This window comes from Callospermophilus lateralis, chromosome 2, assembly GCF_048772815.1.
Source record: "Callospermophilus lateralis isolate mCalLat2 chromosome 2, mCalLat2.hap1, whole genome shotgun sequence".
Classification (NCBI taxonomy): domain Eukaryota; kingdom Metazoa; phylum Chordata; class Mammalia; order Rodentia; family Sciuridae; genus Callospermophilus; species Callospermophilus lateralis.
In genome coordinates, this window is record NC_135306.1 from 103,462,905 (window position 1) to 103,486,039 (window position 23,135).

General features: G+C 33.6%; 2 protein-coding genes across 2 annotated transcripts; both read right to left on the minus strand.

Annotated features, from left to right (window-relative positions):
- Positions 1-6,658: 6,658 nt before the first annotated feature.
- Positions 6,659-7,652, minus strand: LOC143391071 (olfactory receptor 8G5-like). Its single transcript, XM_076843632.2, has one exon. It carries the CDS (start codon positions 7,592-7,594, stop codon positions 6,659-6,661), a length of 936 nt encoding a protein of 311 aa, XP_076699747.2. The 5' UTR covers positions 7,595-7,652.
- Positions 7,653-20,280: 12,628 nt separating this feature from the next.
- LOC143391072 (olfactory receptor 8D1) lies at positions 20,281-21,231 on the minus strand. The gene has a single exon (XM_076843633.2). It carries the CDS (start codon positions 21,205-21,207, stop codon positions 20,281-20,283), a length of 927 nt encoding a protein of 308 aa, XP_076699748.2. The 5' UTR covers positions 21,208-21,231.
- Between the last annotated feature and the right edge of the window lie 1,904 nt (positions 21,232-23,135).

Genomic DNA, 23,135 nt, shown 5'->3' on the forward strand with positions numbered 1-23,135 from the left:
GTGTCATGGAGTCTTGTCAGAAGAGTCTGTACCCATGCATATGTATTTGGTTCTTAGGGTCTCAAGAAAGAGCATTGTATTAAGATTACCATGAGGGCAAAAAATAAGTGGTTGCTTAGATATTAAGTCACTAGCTGGAGAAATTTGGTGATGGGCAGAAGTGCAGTGATGATGGTCATTTGAGTGTGAACAGAGGACATTGAGATTCTCAGAGTTTTACTTATACATCCAGTGGTCATGTGTTTTATGTGCAGGAACATCAGTTGCATCCTGCTGCCCATAATGTTTTCCATTCAATAAGATAAAATAGTTTTTATTAATCTGTTCTTTCACTTTGGGTTGTTTTGGGTCTGTTTTCCACTTGGACTAGGAATCCTTTTCTGAAGGAGTCTCTGCTCCTGAAGCTGATCTCTTTCCCTCTGCCACTTCCCATCTTCTATGTAGATTAGCATGTTTATAGACTTGTGCACATGTAGTTTAAGCTTAGAAAATAAAAGAACTTTGAAACTCATCAGCCAACATGGTAATATATAACAAACCAAAACACAATGCCTGCTGAGAGGGGAAAATGTTGATATGGTTGAATGAATGAGAATAGAGAAATTAGACTTCTTGTGATTTTGTTCCAGTTTCTTCTCATGTTTGTTAAATAAACTCAGTAAACCAGATATACAGATCTAATATATGAGGTCAATTTCAGGTTTGGGGAATCCCCTGAGGATGACTGACCTAGACCAATATACAAAGCTCTGTAGCGATAAAGTGTGCACACAGAGCTGGCTCAGTATTTCCAACAAATGCAAATGTCATATACAGTCTGATGAGTACTCTCAGTGCAGACCAGTCTCACTTGAAATTCTTCTGCTTTAACACCTTGAAAGGATTCGTATTGTCTATAGTTACTACCACAGTTAAATCTCCTTAGCTTTACATAGTGTCACCTACTTGTGAAATTTCAGCACTTTTGTTTAAGTTGCTTCACTAGTACCTCCTCTCTTCTGGTTGTTAATGACCATAAGGAGTTATTTTCTTTCACCTCTTTGCCTGCATTAACATCTTTCATTTCTTCTGTTCCATGATATATTTTGTTCACTATTAAAGGTGTGACTTGCATATGACCTTTCTGCAAAGACTTTCTAGAGGTTCCTAAGCAGAATACATGATTCACTGCTCTGTGATTTTATGGCATCTGTGCCAATGTCACAGTTATGGAGTTCTACAGTGAAATAATTAAGGAAAAGTTCCTTGAAGTCAGACTTTGTGGCCTGTAATCCCAGCTCTGCCTTTTCCTACCTGCAAACATTTAAGAAGTTATGTAACTTCTCCATACCTCAGTATCCTCACATATAAAATGAAGGTAATATAAATACATACTGCATAATATGGATGGGAGAATTTGATGACTTAATAGATTAATGCGTTCAAATTAATGCCTGACACATAAACAGATGTATAAAAGTGCCTACCATTGTTATTACACTTTTTGTTATGAACGATTCCATGTTATGTTCAGCTCTTCCCTTGATGTGTGAATTCCATGGTCAAAGACCATGGCTAAGTTGTCTTTGTAGAACTAATAAAATTGTCCCAATTATGCTTGAGAAAAAGGAAGCAGTCAGTGAATTCACTGATCTCAGCAAGGTCAGGTGTTATATAAGTGGTCTTGTCCAAACTTTAATTCAGAGCAGAATTTGTCTTCAGTCTTTTCCTCTGCCTTTCTGGATAACTCTTTTTCCTACAATATGATCAGAAACCTATTTTTCTTAGGTATTCTTCTCCTTTCCTTCATTTCTAAGATAATTACATATAAAATAAAAACTTAGAAGCTGTAAACACATCAATTTCAAGACAGATTTCAGATCTGTATTTATGAAGAAGGTTCTGATCTATTCATTTTTCTCTCTCCCATAGTTTTATTGAGGACAAAGTTGAGCATCAATGATAGAATCACCATAAATGTAAATTCCTAAAATTTTTAGGCCATACTTCATGTTTTGCATTCCTGCTGTCAGAATTTAATCTTGTGTTCCTCTCAGCAAGCATCAATTGATATGGATACAAAATAAAGTACTAAATTATTCTTGACAAGAGACATTTCATGTAATTAATATTGAAAAGCCTTCTATATCCAGTACTTTAAGTACTATATGGGAATGTACATTAAAAAGATATTTAAATAATAAAGTATAGATAACATATTATGAGAAAAAGTAATTAATCAATAGCTTTTAACCTGTTTATTTTCTTTAAAATGGTTATCAAATTTTATTTGAGATTAATGAGTTTTATCGGGATATAGTTGACATAATTATGTGAAATTATGTAGTTAGCATACAATTATTGTTCATATTTTCCATTGTATTATTATTATTGTTATCATCATTATTAGTTTTATCTTGTGCTGGGTGTCACTTTTGCCACCTCACACAAACCCTTTACCAATGATCTATATCCCCAGATAAGGACTTTATTATTGTTTTTGAAGAAAATCTTAAAATTATAAATTATAAAATTTTAAAATTCTTTTTGAGAATTTTCAGAGTACAAATAAAAGATTGGTAAATCAGAGATAATATTGTCTCTTGCATGTATAGAATAGTGTGTAGGAGACATATTGGTGTCTTGATAAGTTGTGTATTTGCGTAAACATAAATTTATATATATGTATATATGTGGTATGTATATACACATACCAAAACCCATCATCACTTGTGTAAGTGTGTATACATAAGCACATATAACATGAAATCATCAGTACAATAAAACTAATGAACATAATCACCATTTATAGATGGTAATCTGCCACTTGACAATCTACCATTCCTGTTCAAAGGTACACAATTATCTGCTTTCTGTCAATATAGATTTGTTTGTATTTTCTATTTTTGGGGGGTGCTGGGGATTGAACTCAGAGGCACTGGAACACTGAGCCACATCCCCAGCCTTATTTTGTATATTTTTATTTAGACAGGGTCTCACCGAGTTGCTTAGTGCCTCGTTTTTGCTGAGGCTGGCTTTAAACGCGCCATCCTCCTGCCTCAGCCTCCTGAGCTGCTGGGATTACAAGGCATGTGCCACCAAGCCTGGTGATTTGTTTGCATTTTCTATGGTTTTATATTAACAGATTGTATAGAGGTACTTTTTTGAAATTCCCCTGTGTTGCTGCACATGTATCAGTTGTTAATTGCTTTGATTAACGAGTAGCATTACATTGGATGGGCAATGTAATGGGCACTTGTGGCTACAAGTGTTTTATAGTGATAGACATTTGTGTCATTTCCAGTTAGAGATACTCTTTGGCTTACCATGGGTTTACATCTGATATACTCATAACAAATTGAAAATATTGTAAAAAAAACACAGTATTTGGTATACCTAAGCTACTGACCATCCTAGCTTAGCAGCACACCACACCAAGAAGTATTGCTTATATCCCTTTATGATTATATAGCTAACTGGGAGCTGCAGTTTCCTGACATTGCCTAGCATCATGAATGTCATACCACATGTCAGCGGGTCTGGAAAAGATGATAATCCAAAATTCAAAGCATGGTTTCTACTGAATGCAAATTTCTTTCACACCATCACAACATCAAAAAAAAAGTGTAAATATTACACATCAGGGAACATGTGTATTACACTACTACAAATAAACTGAATATTCTTGTACAAGTATTTTTATAAACATATGCTTTCATTTCCCATAGGTAAATATATAGGTATGGGATTATGGGGATCATTTTAAGAAGCGAGAAACTCTTGCAAGCAAGTCAATCACAGAAGTTAAAACAATATTAGTGGGACATACGCAGGGCTGGAATTTTCCAGTTAGCAAGCAAGCAATTTACAGAAGAAAAAAATTAAAAAACAACCAGCTTACACCTCAGTTAACTGCATCTTGAGTCTGAACAGTTGCTACACAACCATATCCTGAGTTGGGAGACCTGTTTTGCAGCAAAATGACTACAGTTAATACCAAAATGTTGTATACATGAAGCAGGCATAGGAAAGGAAAGACAGTGGTATGGAATGAATTTGACATAATTTTCCTGTGTACACATATGAAAATAACCCAGTGAATCCCACCATTGTGGACATCTATAAGAATTGGGTCCTAATTATCATAAAATATATTCCATGTTTGTATAATTATATCAAAATGCATTGTATTGTCATGTATTACTAAAAAGAACCAATAAAAATAGAAAGTAGATTTTTAGATGTTCTCATCATGAAAATTATAAGCATGTGAGACAGTGACTATGTTTATTAGCTTCATTTAGCCATTCTGTAATGTGCATATATATCAAAGCATCAAGTTATATACAGTAAATACATACTTTTTATCAATTGAAATAAATAAGAAAAACTAAGGAATAAATATAGACCATCATTAATAATACTACATCAATAATGGTTCATTAGTTGTTACTAAGGTAGCATAATAATGTAAGATGTAAGTAATAGGGGAAAGAGTATACCAGTAAATGGGAGCTCTGTAAAAATCATCAAAATGCTTCAATAAATTTAAAATTGTTCTAAAATACAGTTAATTTTAAACTATGACAAAAAATAATGCATATCAGAGAAAACATTTTGCTAACTCACTATGGGGGCTAGGGAAAAATAGAGTTACTTTAGGTGGAGGAGAATGCAGGGAGGAGAGGAAGTATGTGGGCAGGAAAGATAGTAGAATAAATCAGACATTATTACCCTATGTACATATATAACTATACAACTTGTGTGATTCTGCATCATGTATAACCAGAAAAATAAGAAATTATATTCCATTATATGTGATGTATCAAACTGTATTCTACTGTCATGTATAACTAATTAAAAGAAAAGGAGACAGTAATCTAAAAGCAAGAAGAGAGGGATGGTGTATAAAGTAATTTAGTTCAAGTATCAAAAATGTATTCTCTTAAGAAATGATGTTTAAGTTCTTTTAGCCTTTAAAGTCTAATTTTCTTTATCATTTTGACACATTTTGCATTAGTTATCTGGAGATACATCTGTAATAACATGTAAACCAATAGTTTGGTTTTGTTTAGAGAAATATTTAAACTCAATCTTAAATAGGATTAAGGGATTCACACCAGGAGTTTTGATGGCTCAGAAATAAAGTCCATGGATAATGGAGCTCCTGATGTAGTTTACTCTATATTATTAGTGCACTGTGTTAGTTTTAGAATGGCCAGGGAACTGCCTTTTATGTGTCAGACTTATTCTCCTATCTTCCCTCCAGTTGAAGGTTTCAACATAATACAAATTGAAACGTAAAGGTCTGTGAACAAAGGTATAGATAAAAACAGGCTGCATTTTAGGTAAGCTGGAAGACAAGCAGAGAAACTTAATCACTTCTACCACCCCTCAAAAAACAAAAAGAAAATGGGAAAGAAGATGAATATAATACTCCTTGGAATACAGTAAACAAGGGTTTTATTTTTACTTAGTTAGTACCCTCCCTCTTAAGTCTAAAGAGAACAGGAATTTCTTCTTGCCTGTGTGGGTGGTGTTATTTCCTGCAGTGGGTATAGAAGTATACACTGTGTTGTTTGGGTCTCAGACTCACTATGCCACTTGATTTATCATGTTGGCTCATTGTATTTCAAGTCTATTGAAAATGTTGTGTTTCATGTGCTGTCTGAATTCAAGAATAAATTAGACTTGGCTTGAGAGAATTCTTGGTTGTCAATTGGATATAAGGACTTAGTAATCTAGAATTCACACTGGTGCTAAGATTTATTGCATAAGTAACTCAAGACTAATATTTCTAAATTGATGTTTAGAAATAACTAAGGATGATACCAATTATCTTGAATATTCTTGAAAACTTAGGCATAATTTATTTGACTTAACAACAAAAAAAGTGGAGTGTAGTACTTGAATGGGTTCATGAGTAACAATTATACAGGATATATATTGACTTTCATATAAATATTTTATAGGAGAAAATTATCAAGGGGTTACTAGGGATCTAGCTGAAGCCTGAGTAATATGTACAGTGCACTGCCTTCTTGGAGGTTATAGTCCAGTGAAGAACTGGACAATAGCAGGCAGTTTTTCTAAAACTAGAATAATAAACAATAAAGCAAGGTATATTGGATTGGACATAATCACAATATGGACATGGATCTATAATTCATATTTTGATTTTTGATTAGGTTTTATATTTTTAAGGAAAAGAATAGAAGAAAAATTCTAAAAGAGAATGCATGAATAGAATATGGTAGAAAAAACTTTTTTAGGTGGAATATATGCAGATGCTAAAGATAACAGACATACTATTGATACGATTTGTGTGATTTTTTTGAGTGCATAGAGGAAAATAGATTGGTAATCACATCTGGAAGATGGTGTTTTAATTATGCTGAGGATTATGTTTTTCATCAAACTCATGGGAAAAATGGAGAGGGTAATGGAGATGGATGGGTGGTTTCATGTATACATGGCATTGTATTTTACTAATTTGTGTCTCAGTGATACTTATGAGAGAAAAACCTAAAGATAAATGACATTAATAAGGTCACAGAAAAAATAAATTAAGCCCATAGGAGGAGAATAATGGTAGATATACTAAGATGAAATATATCAATTTGTATAATGTAATAGCCAAAGATTTAGATATAATAAATATTCTTCATGTTATTTCTCCTCACAGAAATTTTCTTTTCTCCAGCATTTTCTTCAGGGCAACATTGACATCTTTGTTCCTCAGGCTATAGATCAGAGGGTTCAGCATGGGCACAATAATGGTGTAAAACACAGAGGACACTTTTCCTTGGTCCATGGAGCTGACTGCTGATGGCTGCAGGTACATGAATGCAGCAGATCCAAAGAAGAGAGCAACAGCTGAGATGTGGGAGCTGCATGTGCTGAAGGCTTTGGCTCTGCCCTCAGTGGAGCGAATGCGCAGGATGCTGGCTATGATGAAGATGTAGGAACTAAGTATGGTCATACTGGGGGCAAGGATATTAATCCCACTAAAGACTAGAATCAGTAATTCATTGATGTAAGTGCTAGAACAGGAGAGTTTTAGAATAGATATAAGATCACAGAAATAATGGTTGATCACATCCATTTTGCAGAAATGAATCCTAATCATGCAACCTGTATGAGCTGATGCACAAACTGCACCTATAATATACACCCCTAAAATCAAGGAAAGGCAGGTCTGGGAGGACATGATGACATGGTAAAGTAGTGGGCTACAGATGGCCACATAGCGATCATAGGCCATTACAGCCAACATGTAACACTCTGAGATGGCAAAAATGAGAAAGAAATAGAGCTGAGTCATGCATTTAGGGTAGGAGATGATGTTCTTCTCTGTCACAAAGTTCACCAGCATTTTGGGGATGATCACAGTAGAATGGCACAAATCAATTAAGGACAGACTGCTGACAAAATAGTACATGGGGGTGTGCAGGTGAGAACTGAACCCAATGAGTGTGACCATGCCCAGGTTCCCCACCACTGTGAACACATAGATTCCTAGGAAGAGAAGGAAGAGGGGCAGCTGGAGCTCTGGTTTGTCAGTTAACCCAGCCAGGATGAACTCAGTTATTGTGGAGTGATTTCCTGTTGCCATGTCCTCTGTTTAATTTCTGAAGGAGACAGAAAAACATGGTTGATGGACGTACTTGATTGCTATTTGCTTTGTGCAGGAGGGTACTCCTTGATTTCTATGTGATTATTTCACTCTGGATGAATTTGTTTAAATAAAATTTGTTGCAATTCAATATTTTAAACTTTCTTTCAAACACAATAATTGTTTTATATAAAATATTTAACTTATGTTCATAATAATTGAAAACCTTCCGAGTGTATAATTTCAATGTTCTCAAGCTAATATTTCTAGGTTAAGACCTGGAAATGTATTTAGAGAAGCAACTGTGAATAAGTGAAGCTGGGAAAGTAACAATTTGGAAAGAATAAGCCCTGCTCGACTGCCATGACGTTTAATAACCTAAAACTATATTCAGGTAGGGGTGAACATACATCAGAGTTTTCAATTATTTTTAACATAGTATCAACAAATAAGGTTTCCACACAAAATATTGAGGTTTTCAAATATATTAAGATGAAGCATGATTTATAAAGTCTACCGTGTGTATCACCAAGTGGAGTTGCTCACAGTTAGCTATTTAATGATTCAGGGACCAAATACCTTTGCTTTCCTTTGAGGGAAGCAGATGACTAGAGGTTAAATGGCCAGGCCTTAGGGTCAAAGTCCTGTGTTCACACACTTACCACCTGACATCCTTTGAGCAAGTAAGATGATGTCTTCATGCTGCAGATTTCAAATCCGTAAGAGAGAACAATATTACCTACCTTGTAATAAAACTGGTGGAGACTTTTAAGTCTACCAATTGGAAATAAGTGATAATTGCTGATTTCAAATTGTAGAATCAGCTACCTCAGAATCTCATTTTTTCCTTTCTAGTCCTTCAACTTCTGTAAATTAGAAGCGAGTACAAAGCAGGTGCACAAAATTCAGAATTATAGAATTTAAAAATGTATCCCTTTTCTTCTTGAATAATAAGTAGGTGACTTAAACTGTTAGAAATACTGAGGTGTCACAAGAAATGAAATGTGTGCAGGAAAGTGGGTGGGCAAGGAAGACATTTACCCCCGCCCGAAGGGTGTGCTACCAGAACCTGGCAAACAAGCTGCCTCGGGGGGGCAATCTGTCTTTTCACATCCCTAACTTAGCGCTGCCCTTCATTGTAGCTTGTGGTTATGATCTATGCAATTGGCTAATTTTAAAACTGGGGTGATCAGAAAGAAGGGCTAGAATTAAAATGGCTACAATTAGAAACAATTAAGACTATATTCAGAAAAAGGATCAATAGACTTTCTATTTCTCACATTTACTATTTTACATACACCAAAAGTAAAATTCCAAATGGATTGGAATTGAATTACAAAAAATGAGAAATATGGAAAATCTAAAAATTTCAACTCAATCTGAAATGAATCAGATGGAAGACAAAAGCTGAACTATGAAGCATCCAGTTAAAAAAAAACACAGAAGAAAATTCTTGAGATCTTGAAAAAGCTCACAATTTCTTAGAAATAATATATATGCACATAAATTACAGAAACAAACAAACAAAAAACCCCACAAAACCTCATAAGAAATAGTTCAATTGTATTTCATCAACATTTAAAACAAAATTAAAGATACTGCCAAGAAAATGAAAAGGCAAGCTCAAGGTAATACATACGTCTGGAAAAAGAATTTTTCCTAAAATATGTAAATAAAATATAATTTTTATTATAAAGATGTTTTAGTCAGCTTTTGCATTGCTACAATCAAAAGAACTAAAACAATTAGAGGAGAAAAAGTTTATCTGGGAGGTCACAGTTTCACAGGTCTCTACCCAAAGACAGCCAACTCCATTGCTCTGTGCCAGAGGTGAGGCAGAACATCAAGGTGAAAGGGTGCAGAAGAGGAAAGCAGCTCAGGACAACATAAGCAGAGAGATCTCTGCTCAATGAGAATAAAATCCATACTCTAAAAGCAAACCCCCAGGGACCACCTCCTCCTGTGACACCCTATCTGCCTACAGTCAACACCTAGTTAATCCCTATCTGGGGATTAATGCACTGATTTGGTTCAGGCTGTTATATAAACCTCTAAACTCTAAACCTTTTTTTTTTTTTTTTGCATGGTCTCACACATGAGCTTTTGGGGGACATCTCACATCTAAACCATAACAAAAGATAACCAAATGTAAAAAAAAGTGAAATATGAACAGATATAGGAAAATATATATAACTAGATAAAGAGAGTATGAAATATATCCATTGTACTTTATCATCAATGGAATAAATCCACACCATAATAAAGAAGCACTACAAATCCAGGTAAATGGAAAACATCAAAAACAAAACAAAATGAAATCAGCTGGAGATACCAAGTTTTTCTGAGGAAGAACAGTGCTTTTCATACAAAGTCAGTTTTGGAAAACATCTTGGCATGTTCTTGTAAATTTAAAAAGAAAATAATTATATAATCTAACAAATCCGCTTCTCAATGTTTTCTTAAGAAATATATAAAACAATTGTCTATGCAAACTCTTGAACAAAGAGTTCCCGGCAATTTAATTCACACCAATCAAAAATTAGCAATGACCTAAATGTTAATTCAAGATGTATTGATGGATGAATTGAGTATATGTATAGAATGGAATACTATTAGTCACTAAAAAACATTACTACCAAGCATTAAAAAGGTGCAAACCATAAACATAGGAAATAAAATGAACTGCATTAACATTTTCACCTTTGGGAATGGATTTCAAAACTAGACAACAAATTTATAGACATATTCACTGGTGTAGCAGTCTAGACCTGTGGTTTTCTGTATGCAAATTTTTAATAAAGGACTGAATTTATTTAATAAGTATCATTTCTTCAGATTTTATCCTTATTCTCAACTTTCCTAAGTTGAAATAAAAAATTATTTACCTTACAAATTATACAATGCATTGCATTATGTTTTTCATAATGATTTTTTAACATTAAAAAAAAGAATTTGTAGACTACATAGTGATTCCTATTTCTTCATTCTGGAAACAAGTAAGTTAAGATTCTTCTATTTTTGTCGTGATCAAAGCTTATCAGTCTTACTACTCAATTAAATTAAACTTTTGCAATATTGATTTTATGAGTTACATTTTTATTTAAATTATTTATATTTTCTAAATTATTTATAATTATTTTTATTAATAATCTTTATGATTTTATTTTCTATATATTTTACTTATGAGTTTACCTCAAAGCCTCACTTTAGCAGTATCTCACAAATTTTAACACATCAAACTTATGACTTATCTATCAGTTGAAAATATTCTATAAGTTCTGTTTCATTTTTTCATGTAAATGGAACAGACACAATTTTTATAGATGTTTACAGGTTTTTTTCCTATTTCTTTTTAAAAATGTCTTTCTTGATTTCATTTTGGTCACTGAATATACTCTGAATTATATAAGTAATTGTAAGTTGCTGAGGTTTTCTTCATAATACAGAATATGGTTAGTTTATATAACATTTCCAATGGAATTTAAAAATAATCAGTTGTCTGATCATGAGATTTCACAGTATACATGTTTCAATTAACTCTGATTCACTAATTGTGTTGTTGTGGTATTTCAAGTTCATGCCTTATATCCTTTCTCTCTGAATCTGTCCCCATGGAACATCCACATATAGGATCAGTAAATACCCAGCTTTGTAGCATCCAACTCGTCTCGCTTCAGGGACTCTTATGTTAAAGCCAATATTACAGTTACTCAATATTGACTTGACATGAACAGAGTTCTTTATTCTATAAAGGCTGGTGGCACAGGGTCTCATAATATGGTCGTGGATAAGGCTTGATTATAGGACTGATGGCTTTACACACACATACAACATCTTTGAGCACAAAGACTATTAATTGAGGGGCTTCTCAGTATGATTCATCCTCAGAGTCAGAGATTGTTGGAAGATTGTGGTATTAACTAAAAATTATGAATATAAAAATATACAGCTGGGGCTATAGCTAAGTGGCAGAGTATTTGCCTAGCATGTGTGAGGCACTGGGTTCAATCCTTAGCACCATATAAAAATGAAACAAATAAAATAAAGGCATGCTGTCCATCTACAATTACAAATTTTTTTAAAAATATGTAAATGTGTGTACAAATAAAAATAGAAGTTCCTGAATCACTTTCCTGTGTTCTTAGCCCTGTTCTCCAGAGACAACTTATTCTCTGTAGAAAAGCTCAAGTAAACAATTTTTTTCCAGTTCTCCTGAAGATTATGTCTGTATCTCTAAAAATTTGCTCATATTGGTGTCTCTAGAACTAACAACTTTGAATATCATATCAACATTCCACATCACCTGTGAAAGTACCTGAATTAAACTGGTACCACCCCTTCCTTTCTCATTCTAATAATTGACATTCAAATTCTATTCTAAATGAGTCCTTAATAGCTTCTGGAACTTTTAAAAATATTCTCAAAACTCTATTTGTCAACTTTCAAAATTTTCTTAACACAGATAGAGAGGTTCTGGATGTTTTACTTCTTGAATCCTTATACCTTGCTCTCCTTATACTAGATGTAGTAAATCAGCATCTTTGAGGATGATGTTTAGACATTTTAACTCTTCAAAAATAAAATAAAATAAAATAAATGGAACTATCAAATCAGTTATGATAACTTAAAATTGTAGTCATGATAGAAACATTCTTCAATTTCTTGTAATTGAGCAGGCTTTCCTATTAATGCTCAGAATGTTATAATTTCTAAACAGCATTTATTTACTTACTTATTTATTTTGAATTACAAAAGGTCTCACTGTTACACTAGATGCTCCAACTCATGGACTCAAGTGATTCTCAGCCTCCCAAGAGCCAGGACTACAGGCGCCACACCTGGAGATAAACAGCACATTTTTAAAACCATGAATTACATTATATGCTAGATAATGATCAGAGTTATTCTCCCTCATTTCCTGACTAACTAACACACATCTGGCATATCATAGGAAGATAAAAAAGCATTTTGTGAAAATATGAATAATTAAATAAATGAGTTTTATTATTGGGGAATATATTCCTAAATGTTCACAGCACTTACTCCCAAACCAAGGAGTCTCCAAATACAGGTGAAATGAAAACACTCACCTCTCTTCTGCCTGAAACCTCAATGCCAACTTTGATTTCCAGTGTCCTCTTTGACTTGGAGGAAAAGAGCACTAGCCTGATGTTTGCAGTCCCAGGAACCCAGCATGCTGCAGTCTTCAGTGCTGAAAAGGCTGAGCCTGGATCTCCATCTCAGGTACTTTGAAGCTTGTCCACAAACCTGTCAGCACTTCCAAGTTTAACTTTTCAGTTTGTGCTTCCCAACTTCAGACTGGCTTCAAAGTCACCTTTTAAAAACTCCAGATTGATGTGCCATGAAGCATTGTACGGAGTTTAGATTCGCCATGTAACAAGCATTAAGGGGACAAATATTCTCCAAGGATTTTCATTTCTTTGAGAATAAGCTCTTGAGAAAAGAGCTGATAATTATTACCACTGATAATTTCCCCAATTGTCTAATTTCCATTCAAGTAAATTCCTGTCAACTCTAAACTTACTAATTAGTAATAAAGCTTGGACCATCATAATAAGCCAAGGACTTGTCAAAATGCACATTCTGATCAAGCTTCTCTGAATGGAGTTTGAAATCTTTGTTTCTTACAAGCTTCTAGATGATATGGGTGGTTCACAGCACAGTGCGATTAACAGGTTTTAGTGAACCACAACATATTCTGATGAGTTATATGTCACTCATAGTAGGTTAGCAACTTTAAAATAAATATGAAGTCACTGGATTGCAGACCTTAGGGGTATTATTAACAACTGTTGCAAGATCAGGTGATTGTCTTTTTTTGATTTAATGTGAAGAATCTTGGCAAAGTAATAGAATAGCTTAAATTAAACTCATCAGTTCCAACACTAGGGCCAGAGTAGCAGAGCACTATGATTGATCTACATTAGGTGGATTTCATGATTAAGTGTAGTGGTCAGAGTTACTCAAATTCCCGAACTATGAAAAGGTTTGCAAGAAAAACCCTAGAGTCTTCTCTGCTGATCACTCTGCTGTGTTTTCAATAATTTGTGTTTCATGTGTTCCTCTGTAAAAGCTGGAGATGATAGTCTGACTAGTTGAACTCATACATCATACAATCAGAAATTTAAGTTTAATGCAATAATTACTTCTATTTTTAAGCACTTAAATTGTGATGTGACATTTTATTTCTGGATTCAAATCCCAGGTCTACTTCATTATTGCTAGGTGACTAGGAAAAATTATTTTATTTTTCCAAATCTCTAGAATACGGAGATGTAAATACCATTGCCTAATGAACAATAAATAGCATTACACCTGCAAGGTCCCTAGCACAGTTCCTGTCTTTTCATAAAAACATTGTATACTTTTTGTTGTTTTTTCCCTGTACTCTGTTTCATAACAGTGGTGATAATTGATTTTTCTCAGCATGTCTTTCTCAGACCTCCTTTCTACATTAGTGCACATTGAAACAGAGAAACCAGAATGCTTTTGCTAAGTATAAAACTTTTAAATAATCTAAATTTTCAAGATATCCAAGTAAAGTTAAAAGTAATTTTTGTGTCTTTGTAAGATTTTTTAAACCAATGAATTTCAAGCAATGAAATTGAAGACACCATTAAAAGCCTGGACCAGATGGCAAAGTGCTACCAGACCTTCAAAGAAGAACTTAACCATTATTCCTCAAATTATTATTCTATGAAGCTAGTATTACCCTTATAGCAAAATGAGACAACAACACATCAAGGAAAGAAAACTTCAGAACAATATCACTGATAAAGATAGATGCAAAAATTCTTAATAAAATGCTGGCAAATCTTGCATACAAAAACATATTAAAAGATAGTGCACCATGCATTCCACCCAGTTCTCAATATTCCCTGTAAAAACAAGAGTTTAAAAGCTATGCTTGCTTAGAGGAACTGACCAACTCAGCTGCTATAATTCTCCTCCATTTCTTTCTTATTTTCTTAATACTTTATTGAGGCATAATAGATGTAAACTAAACTCTACATATTTAAAGGGTATAATTGGATAAATGCTGACATATGTATACAGTAACTACATCATCATTACTATCTGCATAGAGAATGTAGCCATCATATTTAAATGTTTCCTCTTGTTCCTTGGCAATTCCTTCCATGTAATCTTTTACTATAGGTTAGTTTCATTTCCAAGAATTTCATGCAAATCAAGTCATTCAGTTATTGAACTTCAGTATGGTCCTTATTTTACTTAGAATAATTGTTTTGAGTTCATTGTTTCAGCAACATTTCATGAGATCATTCTTGAACTATTATTATTTTGATTTTCTAATAAAATATATAGTGGTATTTTATTGTGTGATTTAATTTGCATTTCCATAACAATAATAATGTTGAACATCTTTTTAACTGTTATATTTTTTTTTTAGTAAAATGTCTGTCCAGTTTGCTCCTTTTCTAAAGTTTTTCTTTTTTTAATGTAGTCTTAATATCTTTATATATTCTGAATATGTTACTTGTCAGTTAAGTGAAGTGAAATATTTTCTCACTGTCCATGGCTTGTTTTCATTCCCCTTTGAATGCCTTTTGAGTGATAAAAATTCAAGATTTTAATGAAGCCCAATTTATCATTATGTTTTTTAAGGGTTGTGCCTTGATTGTTATATCCAACACATACTTGCCCAAACCAGGATCACAGAAATTTTTATGAAAGCTTTCTTCGAGAAACTTCAGTTTCAGGTTATACCTTTAGGTATTCTATCCATCATGTGTATGTCAAGTATGGATCAAAGTTTAATTTTTGCATCACTTAATTGGTTCTAATAATACTTGTTGAAAAGACTACCTTTTGATCAATAAGATGCCTTTGTGCTATTGTAAAACATTGGTTGTCCATATATGTGTGGATCAATTTCTACACTGTTTGTTCTTTTCTTTTGTCTACTTGTGAATCTTGATGCCAAACTCCTGTTTTTATGACAGCAACTTTATAATAGGTTTTCACATTGGGTAGGTTTAGTGAATCATAGTGAATGTTAAGATCAATTTGAAGAGCATTGTAATAAGAATACACGTACATGGCACACCATACCTTTTTTTGACATCTATTCTCAGCAATATTTTGTCTTTTCAGTATAGAGAGTTTTTAATACATGTTTTGTCAGCTATATACCTAAATATTTCCCATGTATTGATGCTACCATAAATAGATTTATTTTTATATTAAGTTTTAGTGGTTTCTTGTTAGTACGTAGAAACACAATTTATTTTTGTATGTTAATACCCTGAAGTTTTGCTAAATGTACCCATTATTTCCAACAGTGGTTTTGAGGATTTCAGTAGATTTTTCTATAGTTATAATTCTTCATTTCCAACATTGGTGTCTTTTATTTTTTATTTTACTTACTGAAATGCTTGGAATCTCCAGCAAATTAGTTGATTGGAGTGAAGAATACTTATATTTTCGATTTTAGTCTCAGGGAGAAATCATTCAGTTATTCATAATTAAATATGACATTCACTCTATGTTTTTTTTTTTTTCAGAATAAAGAATTTCTCTAGTTCATTAAGAGCTTTTTCAATTAAATTAGAAAATAATGCTGTTTTGTCTTTTTTGTTATTGATTTTTTTTTAGTTTTTTTTAAAATATTATCAATTACATTGATATTAAAAAAAATAAAAAAAAGTTAGACCAATATTAACTCCTTGGAATAAACTACACTTTGACATAACATATTTCTCCTTAACATATTAGATCTGTTTTGTTTAGAATTTTACATCTATTCAAGACAGAAGTTTGCTTACAGTTTTCCCCCATGTGATGTCTTTATAAGGTTTAGATATCAGGGGCAGTCTAGCTTCATAGAACTTGGTAGGAAGTCTTTTTTCCAAGTTTTTGGAACTGCAGTTGTAGAGTTGGTAGTTTTGCTTCCTTCAGTGGTTAATAGGATTTACTATAAAAACAATCTGGTTCATTTTCTTTGTATGAAGATTTTGTAATTCAATTAAAAAGATAGAGGGAAATCCTAGTTATCCACTTCCATTTCAGTGAATTTTGGTTGTTTGTATCTGTCACAGTATTATCTATGTTCATCTGCATTCCAGAAATTTCTCAATCATGCTCAATCATGTTTTACAATTACTCATATTATTCATTCTTAAATGTGTACAATTTGCAGATGTTACATCACTCATTCTTTATATTGGCAATTTATCTTTTTATTCTTCTGCTGATCTGTCTATTTAGAAGGACATTGATTTTATTGATCTCAGAAATAAAGACTTTGTTTTCCGTTTGGTTTTTATTAATTTTAATTGGTCTTATTTAATTTATTTTTCTTGTTCATTTATTCATTTGTTTTGATTAGTTATGCACTTGTTTTGATTATTTTCTTTCTTCTTCTCATTTGCTTTTGTTTTACTAATATTGGAGACCTGTGTTAACCCACAACATTGGGAAAAAAAAACAAAAAATAACAAACAAACAAAAAACAACAAAACACCTATTAGTAAAGCTATGTATTGGTTGACAAGGTTTTCTTTTTTTGTGTGTGTTTGTTTAGTTTTGGTTTTGTTCTTCTTTGACCTGAAGAAACAATGTTAAAACAACACGACTAATGTTACAACCCAAAGATATTTCCCCCACCACTGTGCTTATATTATCAATTTAAAATTCAGTTGGGTTGATTTATTTCTGCTTATATTCCTTCACAGATCTATTACTCGTTTTGTGGTTTTTCTTTTATTCACTGTATAAGTGATATGAATACTCCAAAAATCAAAAATTTTTTTTGTGTGGATGTACTATATAGTTCATTTGGTAGATTTTTCTGATTCATATTTCATAGTTCAAAACTATTGTGCCTCTGTAAAGCTGGAAAAATAATAATGTCTTATATATGATCATTTATATTACTTCTGATGTCCAGAAACAATGTTGACATGGACCATTATAAATACGACCTAACAATGCCCACCAGTCTCAGTAATGACAATCAGAAATCCAGGGATCCCCTGACCCATTTAAAAAAAGAAATCTGGTCAACAACAGCAATAAAATAACTACCTGAGGATATTATGTGTGTGTGTGTGTGTGTGTGTGTGTGTGTGTGTGTGTAGCACTTGGAATCAAACCCAGAGCCTTGTGCATTCACACTGAGCTACATCCCCAGACACTCAGGACTCTTAAAAAAAGAGCCCCTGAGGATTCTTAAAAGCTTGTATAAACATTTACTCAAAATGGTTTGGAGACCCAATTGTGAAGCCTAAACTATAAAAATTTTAGAGAAAAAAAACCTCTGAGAAGGTATTTTGTAACTCTGAAGTATATAAATGCTTTCCAGAGGATTACACAAACACATAATTTAAAAATGATAAATTGAACATCAAAATTAAATAACTTTCTATTTAAACAACGCACTATTTAAAATAGGAAAAGCAAGTCAGAGATTAGGATAAAATATTTGCAGAACACACATGTGATAGAGGTCTTGCATCCAGAAAGAGAGTAAACCCAGAATAAATAGTTAAGTACAATTCAATAATAAAAACTCAAAAACTCGGTAACAAAACATGCAGAAGAATTTAGGGGGACACTTCCAAAATAAGTAAATAAACAAGAAGCACATGAAAACATTAGTATCATTAGTTTGGTATCATTTGTTAGGAGGAAAAGTAAAAAAAAAAGAGACATTAATACCTGCAGATTTCAATTCCTAAAATTAAAATGAAAAATATAAAACCAAATGTTGGGTGATGATATAGACCAATTGTAACTCTCTTGCATAACTATTGAAAATGTAAAATTTTCCATATCAGAATATAGTTTGGCAGTTTTAAAAATAGGTATGTACCTATCATACAATCCATGTTTTTTACTTGAAGGTGTTTACTCAAAAGAAATATCAATATATGTTGTCCACATAAAACCCGACATGAAAGTTCATAGCAATTTATTTGTAATAGCTAAAATGACCCAAATGATCATTAACAAATAAATGGATATATTGTGGCAACAGATAAATGATAAGCTATAAAAATGAATTCATAGATGGATATTTAAATCACTATTATGAGTGAAGAAATGCCAAGGGCACATTACTACATACTGTTTGATTACATTTGCATGAAATAGTAAATGCCAATAATATGCTGAGACAAAAATATAAATCAGTTATTGTTTGGGGATAGATGTAAAAAAACACTCTTGAGGTTGAACTAAATTTTTATTATCTTGAGTGTGGTAACAGTTTCAAAGGTATATTTATGTGTTAAAATTAATGAAATTTTACATATATATATATTTTTTTTTCAAATGTAATTCAGTAAGCTAATAAAGATATTTCAGTAAATTTGAGAAACTTGTCTAGAACCATAAAAAATATATTTTGATATTTATATGGAAGCTGTGTTAAATGTATAAGTTAATTTAGGAAAAAGTACTCTATTTATGTAGGGTACCAGGAATTGACCACTGAGTCACATCCTCAGCCCTATTTTGTATTTTATTTAGAGTTAAGTTCTCACTGAGTTACTTAGTTCATCACTTTTGCTGAGGCTAGCTTTGAACTCTCAATCCTCAGGCCTCAGTCTCCCTAGCTGCTGGAATTACAGGCATGCACCACTATGCTCAGGGATAAACTAGTGTATTTAAATGTTTAATCATTCTAAGAAAAGCAAGTATCTTTTCATTTGTTCAACCCCACTTCTCTACCTTTCAGGAGTACTTGAATGTTTCTCTTAAATTGATTTTACATTTTTTAAAAAAAATATAAATAGTAACATGTATATTATCTTCTTGTTGCTAGTTTAAACAATTTATGAGGGTTAATTTGCGGCTTCTTATCTTGTGTTAGTTTGAACATTGAGTCTCTAGGGATTTCAAGATATAAAATTATATCATCTGGGACTAAAGATATGTTCTTTCTTTTCTTTTCCCTAATTCTTATGCTCCTACATGGTTTCTCATGTCTAACTACATTGACTAACAATATAGATATGATAACAAATTAAGACAGAATGTGGCACAAGCTTCCCTTGTTCTGTATCTCAGTAGAGAGGGTTCAAAACAACCAAAGAAATGGAAATAAAGGATTTTTGCATATGTTAAATGGAAAATAAATAATGAAAGCAAATTTAATAAGAACTTTTGACTAAAATTATGGTTCTTCTTCTGTAACTCTTTCTCCTGTGTTTGCTTGTTTGATTTGTCTCTTTCTCTAATTCTTTCTCTCTCTCTTTCTTTTCTTCTTTTTCTAGTCAATTTCTGTTGTTCTATCAATAATTCAGTACCTTTCACATAGCAGTCTTCAATAAGCAAGCATGGAATATTGGGAAGAGAAGAACATTTATCTTATATCACAGTAAGGAAACAAAACTATCTAAACACAATTTTTTTTTTCTGTCAAAACACAGAAACACTAATACAAAATGTTTTCTATTTTATTTAAACACTGAGTTGACTCTAGATTGGAATGTACATTTTTAACGTAGATCTTGAAACTGAGGATGTAGTTTGATTGTAGAGTACTTAATTACACAAAGTGCAGAAAGCCCTGGGTACAATTCCCAGAAAAAAAGAAAAGAAATCCTTGATATTATGCATATTACATCCTAACAACAAATAAAAATTAACAAAAACATATTATTCATTTTTCCCATCTATAAACTCTCAAAAAAATAATCTCATTGCCCCAATAAGACCTTCCTCAATGCTTTCTTCACATCCTTTTTCCTCAGACTGTATATTAAAGGGTTCAGCATGGGGATCACTGTGGTATAGAACACAGAGGACACCTTCTCCTGGTCTAGAGAGTTACTTGAAGGGGGCTTGAAATACATGAAGGTGATAGACCCAAAGAAGATGCCCACAGCTATGAGATGAGAGCTGCAAGTTCCAAAAGCTTTGAACCGACCCTCTGAGGAGCGGATGTGAAGGATGCTATAGAAGATGAAGGCATAGGAGATGGCAACAGCCAGGGTAGGCACCAAGGAGTTGAACCCCGCAACAAAAAAGAGTAGGAGCTCGTTGAGGTGTGTGCTGGAGCAGGAGAGATTGAGGAGGGGAAGAACATCACAGAAGTAATGATTGATGATGTGGGATTTGCAGAAGCTCAGTTTCATCATGGCACTTGTATGGACCACAGCAGACAGAACACCCAGGATGAAGGCAATCAGCACTAGCAGTGAGCAGAGCCAAGGGGACATGGTCACATTATAAAGCAGTGGACTACAGATAGCAACATAGCGATCATATGCCATGGCAGTCAGGAGGTAACCCTCAGCCACCACAAAGACCACAAAGAAAAAGAGCTGGGCCATGCACTCAGAATAAAGTATTGTATTCTTCTTCTTTACAAAGTTCACCAGCATTTTGGGGGTGATGACTGTTGAATAGCAGAGATCGATGAAGGACAAGCAGCTGAGGAAATAATACACAGGGGTGTGAAGCAGAGGGCTGGCTGCAATCAGGAGGATCATGCCCAGGTTCCCCACCACTGTCACCACATAGATTCCTAGGAACAGGAGGAAGAGGGGCAGCTGGAGCTCTGGCTGCTGTGTTAAACCCAGTAAGGCAAACAAGGTAGATGTAGAATGATTTGCTCTGGCCATTCTTCTTTGAGATTTCTGTAGAAATGAAAGTTGAGAATTATATTAAAGAGCACCATCATTCCCCTTTCAAATGAAGCAAAACATGCACAAGAAAGTTAACAAGGACAGAGAGACTAAGTCACAATTTTCATCATCTGAGATCCCCATGTCTGTGCCCAATCTCCCTAAATCACCCTGGACTTTCTCCAAGTTGATCCAGAGTTTAGATCATAAAATGTGTTAGTGGACTGACTCAGAAACCTTTGTCCTAAATTGGCAGCAAATTAAAATCATGCTGTATGGGGAGAATTACTGATAGTTATGTACTGACAGTAGAAAAAATAATGGATGATTCTAATCATTGCCTCATTGTTCCCAATTTTCTCACATTCTGAGGCCAAAACATCTCCCATAATATCTGCAAACAAGGAAAGAATGAAACCTTAGACACAGCATTGAAAATATTCTCTAACTTGCAGTTGGAGTGAAGATGACCATGAAGTTGTGTATAACACCTCTAATTATCACTCCCTGGGTGAAAATCCCTGTCCAAGACACCTGTGGTGAAGAAGTGAAAGTGCTCCTGAAGCACCTGTTTGCTCTCCACTGAACTGGCACAGAATGGCAGGCAAAGGACTTCACCACTGCACTCAGCAGTGAAGGACACATGCTTAGCTCATGAGTCTTCTCAGACCCCAAGATTCCCAGAACAGTCAGTTGGCTGCAACCTTAGCAGTGAATGACTATTCCCTTATTTACAAGATACCTATGTCCCACTGAGAAGCTTTAACATGGCAGAAAAAGATGATGCTTGGGTTCCTGAAAGAATCTTGCTATTGGTGTAAACCTTGAATTTTTCTATGCTCAGTACCAATGGGTGTTAAGGCCATGGACTTGAAGAAATTAGTCTTGTGTTCTTCCCAGAAGAAGCAGTGAGTTGGTTCACATTCTTCCAACATTAACTGGGTCCCTGAAGGAAACAGTTTGATTGAGTGTATGTGTTGTTAGGGTACCAGTTATTCTGTTTTTTTTTTTTTAATTTAGAAAAGGCAACTAGAGAGAATAATGATTATCATCTTCCTCTTCCTGTCCTTTCTTCCTCCTTCTTTTCCTTCCTCACTGATTGCATATTACTTTCACATGCTTTCTATATTTTATATAATGTGTCAAAATCCCCTGAAATACTGTTTACAATTTGTGTCCTTATTTTCATGGTTAAAAGTTATAGGCATAAAGTATTGTAGAGTCAGAGCTACAGTCCAAGAAGTAAGTGCCAGAGTTCCTCATTGACCCAGTTTACTTCACATATGGATAAATGTCTTCATATCTTCTGTTTTTTAACTCATCACAAAACTGAGAGGATGAGAGCCTACAAGGAAATGTGAACATTTTTAGATACTATACAATAGACCAGATTTCAAAGCACTTTCTGGGAAAGGGAGAGTCTAGATGATGGGGAACAAAAGGACTTAGGGCTCATGCATGGTGAGAAGTCTGAGAACACTTCTCATGCTGAAGGGGGCTCAGAGCAGGAATAGCAGAGATCAAGCACAAATTTCTGCATCTCATATTTATATCTACAACTGATTAAGGTGAGAAGAAAGTACAGAAAGAGGAAAAGAGATATTTCTGGCTTTGGAAGAAACTATGCAAGAGAATAGTAAACATAAAAAAATGGCTGAAAGAACATTTTCCCATAGTATCCTAAAGGATACACACTAAGACACTTTGTCCATCGTTGTGAGCTACATTTTCCAGACAATGTCCATGATGCTCTGTAAAGATTAGTAACAAACAGTACAAAAAAGGAGTGCTTGCATTTTCAAGTAAATATTTCCATGTACCTGCATGGAAATTCACAGTGAACATTAAATACTGTAAATAGTGCATCTGGAAAGTAATCTGTCTAATTCTGAGCTCAGTGCTTCCCATACCTACTTGATAACAAA

Excerpts from the sequence above, each read along its gene's own strand:
- LOC143391071 (XM_076843632.2), bottom strand. The coding sequence starts at position 7,594 with ATGGCAACAGGAAATCACTCCACAATAACTGAGTTCATCCTGGCTGGG.
- LOC143391072 (XM_076843633.2), bottom strand. The coding sequence starts at position 21,207 with ATGGCCAGAGCAAATCATTCTACATCTACCTTGTTTGCCTTACTGGGT.